Source organism: Primulina huaijiensis, chromosome 15 (assembly GCF_012295235.1).
Source record: "Primulina huaijiensis isolate GDHJ02 chromosome 15, ASM1229523v2, whole genome shotgun sequence".
Classification (NCBI taxonomy): domain Eukaryota; kingdom Viridiplantae; phylum Streptophyta; class Magnoliopsida; order Lamiales; family Gesneriaceae; genus Primulina; species Primulina huaijiensis.
Window position 1 is genome coordinate 19,866,032 of NC_133320.1, and position 15,670 is coordinate 19,881,701.

The 15,670-nt window shown below is 36.4% G+C and overlaps 2 protein-coding genes across 5 annotated transcripts; both read left to right on the plus strand.

Moving 5' to 3' along the window:
• Positions 1-1,136: 1,136 nt before the first annotated feature.
• On the plus strand, positions 1,137-5,250 carry LOC140960567 (uncharacterized). The gene is made up of 4 exons (XM_073418870.1): positions 1,137-1,332; positions 2,133-2,319; positions 3,784-3,941; positions 4,853-5,250. Exons 2-4 carry the CDS (start codon positions 2,154-2,156, stop codon positions 4,958-4,960), a joined length of 432 nt encoding a protein of 143 aa, XP_073274971.1. The 5' UTR covers positions 1,137-1,332; positions 2,133-2,153; the 3' UTR covers positions 4,961-5,250.
• Positions 5,251-5,957: 707 nt separating this feature from the next.
• On the plus strand, positions 5,958-13,951 carry LOC140959162 (uncharacterized). Of its 4 annotated transcripts, none has more exons than XM_073416957.1 (5): positions 5,958-6,091; positions 6,250-6,613; positions 6,789-11,143; positions 12,930-13,000; positions 13,571-13,951. In XM_073416957.1, exon 3 carries the CDS (start codon positions 6,839-6,841, stop codon positions 11,111-11,113), a length of 4,275 nt encoding a protein of 1,424 aa, XP_073273058.1. In that variant the 5' UTR covers positions 5,958-6,091; positions 6,250-6,613; positions 6,789-6,838; the 3' UTR covers positions 11,114-11,143; positions 12,930-13,000; positions 13,571-13,951. The 4 variants fall into 4 exon arrangements, with proteins under 4 accessions (XP_073273058.1, XP_073273060.1, XP_073273061.1 ...); XM_073416959.1 differs by having other exon boundaries at positions 5,958-6,087; XM_073416960.1 differs by having other exon boundaries at positions 5,958-6,075.
• The last annotated feature ends 1,719 nt before the right edge of the window (positions 13,952-15,670 follow it).

Genomic DNA, 15,670 nt, shown 5'->3' on the forward strand with positions numbered 1-15,670 from the left:
ATACAAAGTGCACACTTTCAACTCTTTATTTAAAAGTTTTCTTGCTTTGTTTGTTTCCTTCTCTGCAATTGCCCATAAAAACGTGAATTCCTTGATGGAGATGGGATATACTAGCAACATATTGTAATGAAATGACAACAAGAACACGGATCTTTATTATTGAAATGAGACAATAAAAAGTAGAAAAATTTCATGAGAGACCCAAATAGAATATTCGTCTCACAAAAAATTGATCCGTGAGACCATCTAACATAAGTTTATGTGATCTAACAAATTAACCTGTGGGCTTTATACATGTATGTTTTATGGTAAAAAGGTTCTTAAAAATGGATATTTTTAGGTTTTGTGTAATAAACTATAATTAATTGTAAATATCAACAGTAATGACTATTAAAGAAATTGGTTGAATCGACCGATTGATACTCAATCCACCTCCACGAGGGAATATTGGGAATTCCAAATAGTAAAAGTAAGAAAAATTATTCATGTCACATTTCCAAATATTATTATTACTGGTGGATGATGACAAACTTATCCTTCGAGAAAAAAATAGAAAGAAATGTTTTTTTTTAAAAAAATTTTAAACTGAAATTTATCAATTTTCAAGTTGAAAGGATAGAATATAATAGATACAATAGAAATAGATTTGTTAGTAAAAAAACAATACATTAAAACAATGTTTAAGTAAATATATTAAGAAGTTTAATCTTACTTATAATTCCTTGGTGTTAAAACACTTGGAAGTCTTAGCTCTCAGGGAGTGAGGGCGAAATTATTGGCAGTTATGTCTTTTGGAAATAATAATAAAAAAATTAGGAAAAATTACAATTTTGATATTTTTTATTTGTCGAATTTCAGTTATAATTTGTTATTTTTTAAAAATAAATAAAATTGTCATATACAAAAATTGAATTTTACATAAATAATAAAAAAGAAATAAATAATATTTTTTACATTTAAATTAATATATAACAACTTTTTTAAGGACTGAAATTGGGATATCATGAGCCCAACAAGTAAATGTTTAAAAATATTTTTATTGGGCTGACAAGGATGCCAAATGAGTTTCAAACCGAACACGCTTTCAAATAGCGTGATTTGCAAAACTTCCATAAAACTTACAATTCGGGTTTTTGGGGTGTGAGGGCTTTAAACAAAAAGTCCAATCTAATTTTTACAGGTCCTAAACGAAAACCTACGAGGACTTCATCGTTGGTCACTGTTTTTTTCAGTTCTTCGACTTCTATCCCTCGTTCTTTCTCTTCACTTTTGCCATCAACCCTAATTTTCGAACCAACGGACGACGGGAGTCGGGACGAGAAGCCGACAGTTGTGAGTAAATCTTTATTTACTTCGATTATCGTTTTTTTCTCATGTTTATTTGCGAAAATACATTCATAACTTTGCTCGACTTACTTGAAGATTTCAGATTTTATTCACTTTTCTACTAATTTACATGAATATGTGTTGTATCTTTGAGTATTGAGGGAGCTGTAAATATTTATGCTTCGAGATTTCTGCTTAAAGCTTCAATTTCTGCTCTCTATTTTTGCTTATTTATACGTGAGTATATGTTGTATCAACTTAATAGTTAATTTAATCAAGTGATGTTTTTTGTGTGATTTCAAATGGTTGTGACATTATTGATTTTCAGTGCTCTCTTGGTGGTTAGAAAGTCGAATAATCGGTATAACCAATTGTTGGAATTCAATAAAATAAGATGAGGAGTGACAAAAAAATTGAAAAATCCAGTTTTTTTATAATAAAAAAAATTGGTTATTTCGTTTACGGAGCGAAATAACCGATTTTTTATCGGTTCGATTTACTCGATTGTTGGTTCGGTTGGTCGAAAAAAAAATTGGCTTGTTTGGTTTTGCTAATTTCGGTTCGGTTACAACCGATTGAACACCCCTACCGCTCATTTGCTTGATACCTGGCCCCTGGGGTAAGCTTTCGGTTGTATTGTTTTGTTATTCGTGGCAAATGGTAGGAATAAATAACAACCAGTTTGAGATTATACTCGAGATGCGAAATTTAATTGGAAATTTTGCGATCTTCGCATTTTAAAGAAAGTGTGTTTTGATTAGCGGCTTTTGGTGTTCATTATTCATATTTTATCTTGCTTCTTGCAGAAAGTTCTCATTTTGAAAGTAATGTTTTTGACAAGGATATTTGGGAGGACGCTATACGCTGCTGCCAAATCTGAGGCTTCAGCTGCTGCTGCTGCTGCTTCTTCTTCTTCGAAGCTTCCTCATAATCCACTTGAGGAGTTCTTTGAGGCTGATAGGAACCCGGAGGATGATAAACCAGTTGTCTATGGTAAAATGTTACTGTCTCGTCCACTCATCGATAACATTGTTTGTTTTTCTTGGTTGGGTATTTTTCGTTTTGTATGCTGGGCCCTGGGATGCATTTTTTCCGATGGCTGAAGATTTTAGTCATGTATGGAAGAATTCAGGTTATTTTAAATGGAAGAAGAACGAATGTGTTAAGGCCATGGATTAAGAACGCCTTGATTCCTCACAGCCATTCCATTCTTTACCTTATTCCCTCTGTCTTTTCATGCATTCTTTTTGGAGTGCAGGAGGTAAGGATCGAAATGCAGATTTTGAACGCCTTAACATGATTGATCTGTTTTCATAGGTGTATTAAGACACATAAGTGGTGCCTGAACACTTGTTCTATGAAAGACATAAAACTTTTAACACGGGGTTAGTAGATATATGATTCTCTTATTTGAAGGAAGAAGTGTAGAACACTCTCATCGTTAGTGAGTGGTTTCTTGCTAAGGGGTTCCACTACGAAAATAATAAATCTTAGTCAACAGATATGGTCCCTAAATCCAGATGTGCTCATCAAAGGGATCATGTTGTTGCTAGAGAAGAAATGTATGGATAACAAGTGTTCATGAATTGATAAACTTACTTGGAATCTGGGGATGTACCTGCGAGAAGTTACAGTTAAAAGTTTGATCTTCAACTGATTTTCACACACTTGATGTGAAAAACATATCACTTTATGCAGCAGACATTAACACCGGTAAACACCAACAATCAGGTTGCACTCTGTATTTTTTAAGTTTGTTGCCTGATTTTGTTTCTCGTTTTCAAGCACTACACACTTTGATAATTGAATTAGACCATTGTCGCTCAATAATTCTGCGGTATCTTATTTGACTATTTACTCACTTGGAAAGTGAAGAATAAGGTAATGTTTTCAAAACCCATTTATAACCACCTTTCCTCGCTCTTGTATCCTATGCTCGATGTTTTCCTTTCATAACTTCAAGGGAAGAAATACAACTGTTCTACTGAAAGTTTTTTCTTCCTATTATTATATGGTTGGTGGTTATGGTTCTTGATTGATTAATGTGTCTTTCATCTGCCCATTGTTGTAGTGCTAAGATTCATCATTAACTGCTTCATTCTCTCCTTGATAGATTGCATTCCGAGCTTATTTATGTAAGACATGTACGGAAGATTTCGATAAAGGTGTTCTCATTAAGCAGTGCATATTCATTTGAGTGGGCAATATATCTCATAAGACCACATATCATGTATGGCTACAATAACTTTGCGACATGCACCATTACTTGTTTATGTGTTCTGAAAGTGTTTAGATACTTGTCATTCATAAAATTTGATATATTAAACTCCATCAGCAGATTGTTTGAGATAAATTCTTCTGTGTATGCCTGATAAATCTTCATTGGAAGAGTTATACTTGCTTTTGGTGTGTTTATGTTGTTGTTTATTTTTCTGATGGAGAGAGTATATTTTTCAGGTAGGAGTTGGAAGGCTTCTGAACTGCGTCTCAAGTCTTGGGATGACCTTAACAAGCTCTGGTATGTCCTTCTGAGGGAAAAGAATATGTTGATGACTCAGCGGCAGATGCTTCATGCTCAAAACCTACGTTTTCCCAATCCAGAGCGTGTCCCGAAGGTGTAACTTTACTTCTAAACTTGATTAGACAAAGTAATTTGATTATGTTAATTCTCAAGTTATCCATCGCGTCTTGTTCCTATGTATTCAGATCATGGTAATGATTCTTTTGTGTGAGCATCTGATAGACTGCTGATAGCTAGCTTCATGTTCTCTCTACCAGTGACAAGTTAAGCTTTGCTATATGTGTTTGAGAAAGACTCTTCCCTAAATGTGTATGTGTGTTGAATAATCACCTAAATATTGTGTTCGGAAATGACTCTCCGGGTATAATTAGCCATTTAGCCTTTTAGACTTGTACTATCTTTAGAGGTATGGCTTAGTCCCCCACTAGCGCATGTGTTTTAGTTATTTATATAGAGAATTGAGTCTGCCTTAAATAGGCGGTTAACGGTTTTATTCGGAGATAAAAAATTTACGGGCAACGGACCTCTTTGTTAGAAGCATACTCCAACGTTGGATCCATTTTTTGGTTATCTTTTATTCTTTTGTGTTCTGTTATTGAGTGCAGTAACATAGCAGATCTACCAAGATAGTTTTTAAATTTTCTTTCGGTCGTACGGATAAATTGATATATTAGCCAATTCAAAAATCAAAATCCTATTAGAACAAATATATTCAACTTCGTTCTGCAGGTGGCGGCAGTCACTACAAAGGAATATTACATTCGATGTATCACTTCGGTCTTCATATTCTTCATACTATGCACCTAAACATGACTGAAATTATCTTTTATGTAGTGTAGTATCCTTTGCTCTTCTGCAAGTGACACTTCCAGTTCTGCAGAATTATCAGAGTACCCTGAGTTTCTGACATCATTCCAATAGCTAATACCCGAGTTTCTTATGACAATCCCAAATTTCCATCAATAACCACTCTGTTACTCATCCTCCCTTGTTATGATTGAACAGGTAAGAAAGTCAATGTGCCGAATTAAACATGTGCTGACTGAGAGAGCTCTTGATGAACCAGATGCTAGGAGGTCGGCAGAGATGAAAAGGATGATCAACTCCTTATAAATTTTTACTCCGGTCTTCACTATTAGGTACGGCAGAAGCTGGTTGAGTTGCATCCTTCAGCATCCCCTTTCTTGTGATTTGGCAGCCATTGTGTCCAAATTCTGAACTTATGGTTACGGACCAAATTTCTACTACATTGCCATGTAGATCTTGATCTAATCTTTCAATATTTTTATACAATTTGTACTGACCACTTGGCCCTTGTGTATATCTCCAAAGTGTTAAAAACACTTGTGTTATACACTTTCTTTCTGAGCCAATTTTACTTTGTAATGGTTGTGTTTTTCTGTTTTTCCGTCTCGATTGTAGGAGTAAATCTGTTCTTGAGGTGGTAGATGTAAAATGTTTACCAACAGGTCACTATGTGTCGGCAAAACGAAGTAAATATAGCCAAAGAGGTCGTGTGTGAAGATCAGGCAACGTGAGGCTTTATCTGTCTACTATTCATTCGCCACACACAATTTACGAGTACCTAATTGATTTATTTTATTATTCACATCAAACGTTGTTTTAAATATATTATGATATTATATTTTTTGTTCGAATTGATTGATATCTAAAATAATTTATTTTCTTGATTGGAATTTTGAAAAATAAATGTTATCTATGTACCTTTTAATTGGGATCAACGTTAGGAAATCACAGGGCAGAATTGATTAGCTGCCTGATTTTGATCAAATCATTGAAGTATTAAATCAATCGTTTTCGTCAGAGAAAATATGAAAAAGCTCCAAAAAAGTCAAAACAGAGGTACGGTCAACTCAAGTCACCGCACAAAAGCCACATATTCTATGACGCGGGTACCCATACGGGTGACAATATCATCATCTCTAGCCTGCCCGATCTGCCCAGACTGCCCGCATCCTTTTCCAAGTATCAAGTACAACTACAACACCTTTTACTTTTGCCGTCTGACGAGTGACGACGACGTCGTTTTCCTTTCTTTTATTATTATTATTATATTAAAATTTTAATAAATCTTTCTCTTGACGAACAGGTTTTGTCTTTTTCACCTTCGTTTTCTCTCTCTAAGGTTCCTCGCCGTCTCTCTCTGAATCGAAAAATTCCGCAGGTCCCTCTATTTCTATTTCTCTCTCGCTGTTGATCTTTGTCAGGTTTACGCGCACGTGTGTGAGTTTTGTGTGTGTTGATTTTATTTTATTTTTTTATGTTAATTGTCATCTGATTGTCGCTTCTGTGGTTTTTTTTTTAATCGCTTTTGGGTTTGGTGGTTTTTGATTGATTGGGTTTAATTTTTCGATCTGAAAGTTTTGAAACTGGATTTTTAGGTTTTTCGGTCGGAGAATCGAAGCTGTCGAAAGAAATAAAGGCGGGGTGGATTAGGGTTTCAGCGTAATTGGACGATCTAGGGTTGTCCGGGAATTTTATCGGGTAACTGGAAGAAATGAAATTTTGACTTATCGAAGTGGGGGTTTGAAGGAAAGGGGAATTTATAGTTAAAAGGTGTGAGTTTGCTGGATGATGTTGGCGTGTTGGGTTGAGGAAAATTGGGATAAAGGTAAAATGTTCAATTATGCATCATAGGTTTGATCGGAACTGCTAGAATTGGGAGAGGGTTTTCTCGGTTCTACCCCTGGCTGCTACTCGGCATTCTTCTCGTGCTTATGAACGAATTTTGGTTTTTTATTTAAGGTATTTCATTCAATGAGTCTTATCTATTTTTGCGGTTTATGAATTTCATGTCATTGTTTTCGTTAGAGGTAATACTTCGATGATTTATTGTTTAAAATTATTTAAGGTAAACTATCCAATTATGCGTCAGAGGTTTTATGATTTTTTAATACTTTGATGGTTTATTTTTTAACAGGATCAACAAGAAGTAGTGGACAAAGCTTTAATACAAAAATCAGGACAGAAATGCACGCAACGTTGCAGCCTGGTGATCGATCTCCGAAGCAAGTTAATACTCCATCTTCGACTGTACAACTGAAGCCTGGTTGTGACAGTGGTCAAAATAGTGGGACAACTTTTCCTGCTCAAGTCAAGGTAAAGAAGAGGGACAGAACTGATCATGGTGCTGATTCTGTGAAAAGAGAACGGTCTTCTAGGGCCAATGATGAGGATTTTGTTCAATTCAAACCTGGAATTAATTTCAAAGCCGAGATAGCGCGAATAACCGAAAAAGGAGGGGTCACTGATGTGGATGGGGTTGAGAAACTTATCCAGCTAATGCAATCAGACAGGATGGAGAGAAACAGGGATTTGCTTAGTCGGTCCATGCTTGCAGGTGTAATGGCTGCTACTGACAAGGTTGAGTGTCTTAATCGGTTTGTGCAGCTCAGGGGTTTGCCTGTGTTGGATGAATGGCTCCAGGAAATTCACAAAGGGAAGATTGGTGATGGTAATAATTTAAAGGATGGTGATAAATCTGTGGAAGAGTTTGTTTTGGTTTTGCTTCGTGCGCTGGATAAATTACCTGTGGACCTTCACGCCCTTCAAACATGCAACATTGGTAGATCTGTGAATCATTTACGGTCACATAAAAACTTGGAAATCCAGAGAAAGGCACGGAGTTTGGTCGATACGTGGAAAAAACGTGTTGAAGCGGAGATGAATAGTATTGACACAAAATCTGGTTCAGCCCAAGATATATCTGTTTGGCCTTCTAAATCACGCCTTCCTGAGGCATCACATGGTGGTAGCAAAACTCCAAGTGGCTCTGACATTGCCTTGAAAAGCTCAGCCACTCAGAATTATGCATTGAAAACCACTTCTACTAGGCCTTCACATGGGGATAGTAACATAAAATCTACGTCATCTCCTGGACCTTTGAAATCTTCTTCATCACCTGCATCTGGCAAGGAGAGCCAGCCTAGAGTTTCTTCTGGAGGCACTCCTGATGTCCCTCTAATGAAGGAGGACAGGAGTACTAGTTCTATTCAATCTAATAATTGTTGTCAGTCTCCTTCTGGGAAGGAGGACGGGAGGAGCTCTTCTGCAGGTTTACTTCCTGTTAACAAGATATCAACCAGTACTATTCGTACTCGAAAAAATAGTGGAATTCATGGGGTACCTGTAACTGGAATTCAGAAAGAAACTAGCTCTAGCAGAGGTTCATTAGCACAAAAGACTACTGTTTTGGATAAGTCTCAACCCTCTTCACCTTTTGGAAGGGCTCTTGAGGGGCCCATTACTGAAGGTAGCAGTCATAAGCTAATTGTTGCAATATCAAATCAGGTACGAAGTCCTGCACATGGTGTCAGTGGAGAGTCTCTAGAAGATCCCGGCTTAATGAGCAGCCGAGCTTCTTCTCCTGCACTTTTAGACAAGCATGAGCAGTTTGAGCACACTTCAAAGGACAAGACTGATTCATGGCAAAACAACGACTCAAAAGATTTGTTGACTGGGTCAGGAGAGGGTGCTGGTTCTCCTGTAGCTCTTCCTGAGGAAGAGCGAAGTGTAACCACCGATGACTCCAGGAGATTAAGTGAAGGACTCCCCAAAAATCAGTTGAAGACGTCAAGGTCGCAAGTATCTTCTTTCAGCCCTATGAATGCTCTAATTGAGAGCTGTGCTAAATATTCTGGAGCAAATTCATCTTTGTCTCTTGAAGATAATGGTGGAATGAACTTGCTTGCTAGTGTGGCTGCAGGAGAAATGTCAAGATCTGACTTGGCTTCACCTACTGATTCTACCGAAATAAGCACTCCAGCTGTTGAAGAGAACTGCGGTGCAGATGAGGAAAAATCCAAGTCTTCCCCTGAAAATTACATGTCAGCAGTTCCAAGTAAGTATTGCATTGATGCTGATGATAAGGAGCAGTCTGCTTTAGAGTGTAGTTTAGTGTCTGAGGATGGATTGCACGTGCCTAAAAAAGTATCAGTTAAGTTTACTGGTGACAATGAATGTACTCCATTGCATACTCCGGAAGATGTAAATAGCAGAGAGGGTAGCAAACACTTGAATTCTTCTAGCTTGGATTCACGAAAAAATATTCACAATAACTTGGACACTGTTGAGAAGTCTAACGTAAAGACAGATTCTATTTCAAGCGAGAATGTTATGGATGACAAGTTCGATGAAGATATTCATGAAGACACTTCCAGAAGTATTGGTTCTAATGGTATTTTAAATCGCAAAACCCACGAAATTAAGGTCAAGGTGATGGAGGAAAAGGCTGGTACTGTTATGGATGAGGGTAATTTAATGACTGAATTTGCTGGCTCAAAACAACTGTGTGAAGGTGACAACAAAAAGGATTTAAGTGAAGGATCAAGCACAGGAAATAATTTACAACAGAAATTTACTGCTATTATTGTTTCTGGATTTGCAGAAAGAGAGAACAGTGTAAAGCTACAACAAACTGCATGTGGTGAGAACTCAGTCTCAAAAGGTGTTGATGAAGTCAACTTTGGAAAATCTGTTGAAAAGGGTTCTAAGAATTTCATAATCAAGTCTGAATTGCCGAACTTCAGCGAGGTAGTAGTCAGGAATGCAGATATTGAAAGACATAGCTTGGCTACTTCTTGTTCCGGATCTGATGATTTAAAGAATCAGAAAGGCACAAATGTTGAAAGCAAGAAGATGTTAGAGCGTGAATCGCATTCTGAGAGAGGGTGCAGTGTGGATCATGCAGCTCCACAAAAGACCGAGTTTAAAGGTCCTAAGTCTTCTAGCATTCAAACAGATGAAGCTCAGAATCGTGATTCTATTGTTGGAGAGGCTTGTTCCTCTGCTGCAGGACAAACACATACAGACACCAAAATAAAGTTTGATTTAAATGAAGGTTTTAGTGCCGATGATGGGAAATATGGGGAGCCTGTCAGTTTAGTATCCTCTGGTTCAACAAATGTCCATATTATTAACTCGGTACCGTTTTCTGTAAATTCTGCCTTGGCCGGTAACTCTGCTTCCATTACTGTTGCTGCCGCCGCTAAAGGTCCCTTTGTTCCTCCAGATGATTTAGTGAGAAGTAAAGGGGAACTTGGGTGGAAGGGATCTGCTGCTACTAGCGCATTTCGGCCTGCTGAACCCAGAAAATTTCTTGAAACGGCATTCGGTTCAATGAGTAACGCATGTTCTGATGCTTCAATAGGTAAACAGGGTCGCACACCCTTGGATTTTGATCTTAATGTACCGGATGAGAGAGTTCTCGAGGAAATAGCTTCTCGAGATTCTGCTATGGCTGTTGGTTCGACAATTGGTTTTGTAAGTAATCATGCTACTTTGTTGAATGACTCCCTGAGTTCTGTAATTGTCCCTGGCTCTGGAGGGCTGGATCTAGATTTGAATAGGGTTGATGAAGCAAATGAAAATGCTTATTGCTCCACCAGCAACTATCAGAAAGTAGAGGGTTCCATGGCACGCATTAAACCTTTAGGTGGTTTACCTACTGGTGATGGTCGGAGGGATTTTGATCTCAATGATGGGCCTATTGTTGATAATGCTAGTGCTGAGCAGTTCTCTATCAGGAAGCAAGTCAAGGGTGGCATACCATCTCAATTGCATCCTCCAGGACTTCGAATGAATAGTCCTGGGGTGGGAAGTTACTCATCTTGGTTTCCACCTGGAAATACTTACTCAACAGTGACAATTCCTACAATATTACCCGATCGAGGTGACCCACCTTTTCCAGTTTTTCCCCCTGGTGCACCTCAGAGGGCATTTGGTGTCACCCCACTTACTCCTGATGTCTATCGAGGATCGGTTTTGTCATCATCTCCTGCTGTCCCTTTCTCATCTAGCCCTTTCCAGTTTTCCGTCTTTCCCTTTGGGACTACTTTTCCTCTACCTTCAGCCACCTTCTCAGTTGGAACAAATTATGCAGATTCCTCATCTGGTCCTAGGTTGTTTGCACCTCCTGTAAATTCACAGTTTCTGGGACAGGTTGGTCCTGTGGCATCCCAATTTCAAAGACCGTACTTAGTTAACCTTCCAGATGGTAGCAACAACGGCATGCTGGAGAACAACAGAAAGTGGGGCAGACAAGGTCTGGATCTCAATGCAGGTCCTGGAGTCATGGAAGAAGTCAGGGAGGATTCATTCGCACAACATCCTGTTGCCAGCACACAAGTTGTAGTAGAGGATCAAGCCCGGATGTATCCAGTTCCTGGTGGTATTTCGAAGAGGAAGGAGCCTGAAGGCGGTTGGGACAACGAGAGTTTTAGATACAAGCAGTTTTCGTGGCAGTAGGAATGTGAATGCATCAGTCCCTGAAGTCCTGTAAGTTTTTTTCATGCATTGCAGGATAAAATTTAGAATATGCATACGGAAAATTTGATTTGTACAATATTTATTTTCTTTGCTAATACACCTACTTCATTTTGTATGCTTTTCAAATGGAGACTCCACATGATCCAAATATATTTGAGCGACGAGTTTGTTTCTGTTGTAAGAACCAAACTCAAAAAAAAAGTACCACTCATACACAGAATGTATCTTAAACCCAGGCCTCTGTTATGAGCCTATAGAGCTGGGTTGGCCACAATAAATTCACAACAAGGTCATTTGAGCTGTGATGCTCGAAATGCTAAATTTCGGTTATTTTGTCTTCTCAAAATACTTTGTATATGATTGCATGAAACAATGGTTTCTAGGGGAATTTAACACATCACTTCTGAACATGTTTTGTTTGAAGCACCCTACACATGGAATTGGCCCAACTCTGGAATGGTCTGATTTTATGTGTCAGTGACTAAGGATACTTGCCAGATGACTGATGAGAGAGTTTTATTTATTTTTGAAATGGCATCAAGAGCTTTGGCAAATTTTTTCTGAATTTGTGCCTATTGTCCGTTAAGGATGAACCTGCATTAGTGTATGCATCCAGTTATCTAAGTTAGTTTTTCTTTTCCCAATAATAATATTATCTGCAGTCATCAGTTTTCATCTGGGAATGCTTTTCAACTTGGCTCTTTTTTGCACTGTAGCTGCATGACTTAGTTCAGTTGCTCAGCTGCTTTATATATTTTGAAATTTTACATGTATCCAGAAGAAATGACATACAGTCATGTATGCAGTTTTCTATGTTGGATCCTCCTCTTTTAGCATTTTTGCTTGCCATCATCCGTTACCATATCTTGCCGTCATCTGTTATCATCAAGATTACTTGCCATCATCTGTTGTCATCAAGAAATGCATAGCATTATACCTCTTGGGTGCGTTTAGTTAAACTGGTATAGTAATAGAGTGATTGATTATTTGAGTTATATATATGATATGATAGGATAAATGGTAGTATTGGATAAATAATCTATTGATTGGTTTACACGACTATAGGAGAGATAAAGTTGAGTAGTTTTATGATAAAGACAGTAATAGCCATGTCTACTTCTTGATGTATTTTTGAGACCTGCAACGTATAGCGATTTTCCTACTCCATGGATTGTATTGTTTACCGGACATATGTTATGGTTTGAAAGCTCAACAAATAATGTCAGGGTTTTACTATTATTTGCAAGCTTATACGTTCTACTAATGTTCTGGTAAATCACATCCAAATAGTTTTGATAATCTATCACAAGGGTTCTATGATCCCGTAATCCTCATGGCAAACACATCACAAAAGCGATGTATGATAGATGGCTACTCTGATAGATGCCTAATTTTTTTCCCATCTTGAATGCGGCTCATTAATTATGCAGCAATTCATAAATTAGAAGGGAAAACTCACTATTTTTATTTATTTATAAGATTTGTATATGGATGCCTTTTTCAGCCTGAGACCTTTTGAGTTTCCAAGTATTCAGGCTTCTGTATAACTTCTATATGGAATCAACATTGAATTATACTAAGGTTTTTATAATTATTCGCAGATTTTATATTTGTCAGTGTTCATTTCTCAAACAAGCATTGTAAAAAGTGACTGGGATGTATGGGCAAATTGTTATTGTTTTAGTATGAGAACCAGACTGTTGTTGGGAATAGAAAAATCTAGTTCTTTGGAATTTCTTTTATGATAATTGATAACATATGATTTGACTTGTATTTGCACCAATGTCAATGACAGGTGTTGGGGGATGATTACATATTGGTGTTGTATGGTTGTAGATTCTCACCAGCCCTCCATTTTAACTTTGGGTGAGTGTTTCTCTCACAAGGTGTATTCAGTTTTTTTATGTAAGTATAGAATATAATTCGTAGTCCCTCTATAACAGCTCAAGTGTCCTAGTAGGAATAAGTGGCAGCCTGTTTGTTTTACGGTCTCATAAGCGATTAGAGATTATATGGAACAGGTGAATGTAACGGAAGCATTTTTGCGTTATATGTGGACCAGTAAGTTTTGTTTCAATTGATGCAAATAGGACTTTCTGTACTTGTGATTTGACCTTAGTTTATGATTTCACCACTCATTAATTTTTATGCATCTTTCTTCTAGTTTTCCGCTTGCATTTTTACAATCTCGAGCTGTAATGTGACTTCCTTACTATGTTCACTTTGTCAAATTTCATAATCTGTAGCGATGATTCTCATACCACCCCTTCAGAAAATGTTTCTGCTGTTACTTCAATGTCACGTTTTACATATTTTTGGTGATAGTATATGAGAGTCGTCTCTCGTTTATGCTAATTAGCCTCTTGTTTATTTTACTTTTCCTAGTGTTTGTAGCTGATTCCTGAATAATCAATTTTCTGGTTTTACCTTCCATAGGATGGGAACTTTAGGAGAAAGGTAGATGTGCATACAACCTTCCTGGTTAACCATTCCTGAGGAGGCGGGGTCGTAGAAAATTGTTGTTCTATGCCAAGTGAAGGCTTTTCGGGATTTGAGTTTGACTCTAATTAACCTTTCATCTTTATTTTTTCCATTTACAAATTTATAAGTAATTAAGTAGGTTTTTAACCTTTTTTTTGGTACTGAAGCTCTTGGTTGGTGTCCTTTAGTTTCTATTGCCTTTGTTGTAGTATTGTAATTGGGTTTTCTATCTTACCCTAATATTTTCGTGCTTAATTTACAATTGTAGAATCCCTGTTATTTGACATGTACTCATCAGTTAATGCTATAATGTACATATATTTGTTGATCATGAGATGGATGCAGCAGCAGTAATGTGTAACCATTGTTCCTATTATTGTTTCTGTTTTTGCTTGGTTGATACTATAATAATTAAATCATAAAGTAGAAATCCATCCGAAACACAAACTACCAAACCAAAAAAATTCGATACTTGAAAAAAAAGAATAAAAAAATTTTGGGTTCGATTTCAACTCAAAACCTAGGAATTCGGCTTGATTAGTGATGTGAAGGGGTGCTCTAGCAAACTGTCTAACCATTCAACTTTTGTGACAGTTTATATTTGAAAATAGACTGAAATCGGCCTGAGCTAAACAAATCTAAAACTTTGAGACAAACAAATCTAAAAATTAGTGTGACAAATTGATTTAATGTCACGTTTTGCATTTGTTTGGTATGAGGATCACCCATTCAAAAAAATTTTGTGGAATTTTTTAACAAGAGTCGAGTGAAAAAAAAGAAGGTAATCAGGAAGGAAAACAAATTGGTTTAATTTGTAAATGATGGAATATCCCCTCTAGCTATTACATCAAGTGAGTTAGGGCTAATAGAGGAATTTTTCGCGTAATAAGGGTTTTTTTTTTTTTTTTTTTTTTTTTTTTTTTTTTTNAGAGAAAATTGATATCATAAGTTTGTCAATTTTGATTTTTGATTCGATATATTTGTCTTTTTTATTTATGTCCAGTATCTTCCATTATTTAGATATTTGGTTTTTTTTACACAATTTGCATTACAATTGTTGAAGTGATATTTTTTTCTTGGTAATATGTAAACTTTGAATGGTAGGTTTTGTCACATCACAATAATGTGAAATTTAACACACATCAACTTTTATGAAGAGAAGTGAACACTTCTTCCTTCCCATATCCATCGATATTTACTTGGAGGGAGAAACAATTCTCTGTATTCCTCCAAAAAAATCCTCAATTTTCTTAGAGTAGAGAAGTTATTTTGCAAGAAATGCGGATTCAAGCTGCGTCTAATTTTTATCTAAAAAATTATCCAGTAACCCAAAATTAAAAAAATGAAAATCAGTCATGATCCAATGAGTAAAAAATTCAAAATTTTATTTTCTTTCTTGTAAACTTTGACCACAAAAAATTTTCATTTCAAGTCAAGAATTATTAGTCACCGATCTATGATACATTGATGGATTTTCCCTTACGAAAAATCACATCTACCACTCTGATATAGAAAATAACAGGTTTCACCAAACAAATTAGTACAAGACTATAAAAATCGAAGCACAAGAAATTTGTAAAAGAAAAGAACTGAAAAACAAGATGTTCACCGTCCATTTTCGACAGTCATGAAACCTTCGACCTGGATTATCACTTGTCTAAATTTTCCTATAAATAAAAGCTAATGTCGATGAATATGAGAGGGAATATGTGATATTTATGTTAAATTCCATTTTATGTATGATGTGACAAAACTTACAATTTAAAGTTTATCTGTCACCAAGAAAAAATGTCAATTAAACAACTGTGATAGAAATCGAGTAAAAAAAGATCAAATGCTTAAATAATGAAAAATATCAGATGTAAATTAAATGTGCCAAAGATACCAGATCAAAAATAAAAAATGATAAACTTATACTATATCAAAAATAAAAAATGACAAACTTATAGGACTATTTTGTAAATGATGGAATATCCCCTCTAGCCCAATTTGTACTACATCAAGTGAGTTAGAGCAAATAGAAGATTTTTCGTGTAAAGGGTTTCGGTATATATA

Excerpts from the sequence above, each read along its gene's own strand:
- LOC140959162 (XM_073416957.1), top strand. The coding sequence starts at position 6,839 with ATGCACGCAACGTTGCAGCCTGGTGATCGATCTCCGAAGCAAGTTAAT.
- LOC140960567 (XM_073418870.1), top strand. The coding sequence starts at position 2,154 with ATGTTTTTGACAAGGATATTTGGGAGGACGCTATACGCTGCTGCCAAA. Across the intron at positions 2,320-3,783 it reads TGATAAACCAGTTGTCTATG|GTAGGAGTTGGAAGGCTTCT; the intron begins GTAAAATGTTAC and ends TATATTTTTCAG. Across the intron at positions 3,942-4,852 it reads ATCCAGAGCGTGTCCCGAAG|GTAAGAAAGTCAATGTGCCG; the intron begins GTGTAACTTTAC and ends ATGATTGAACAG.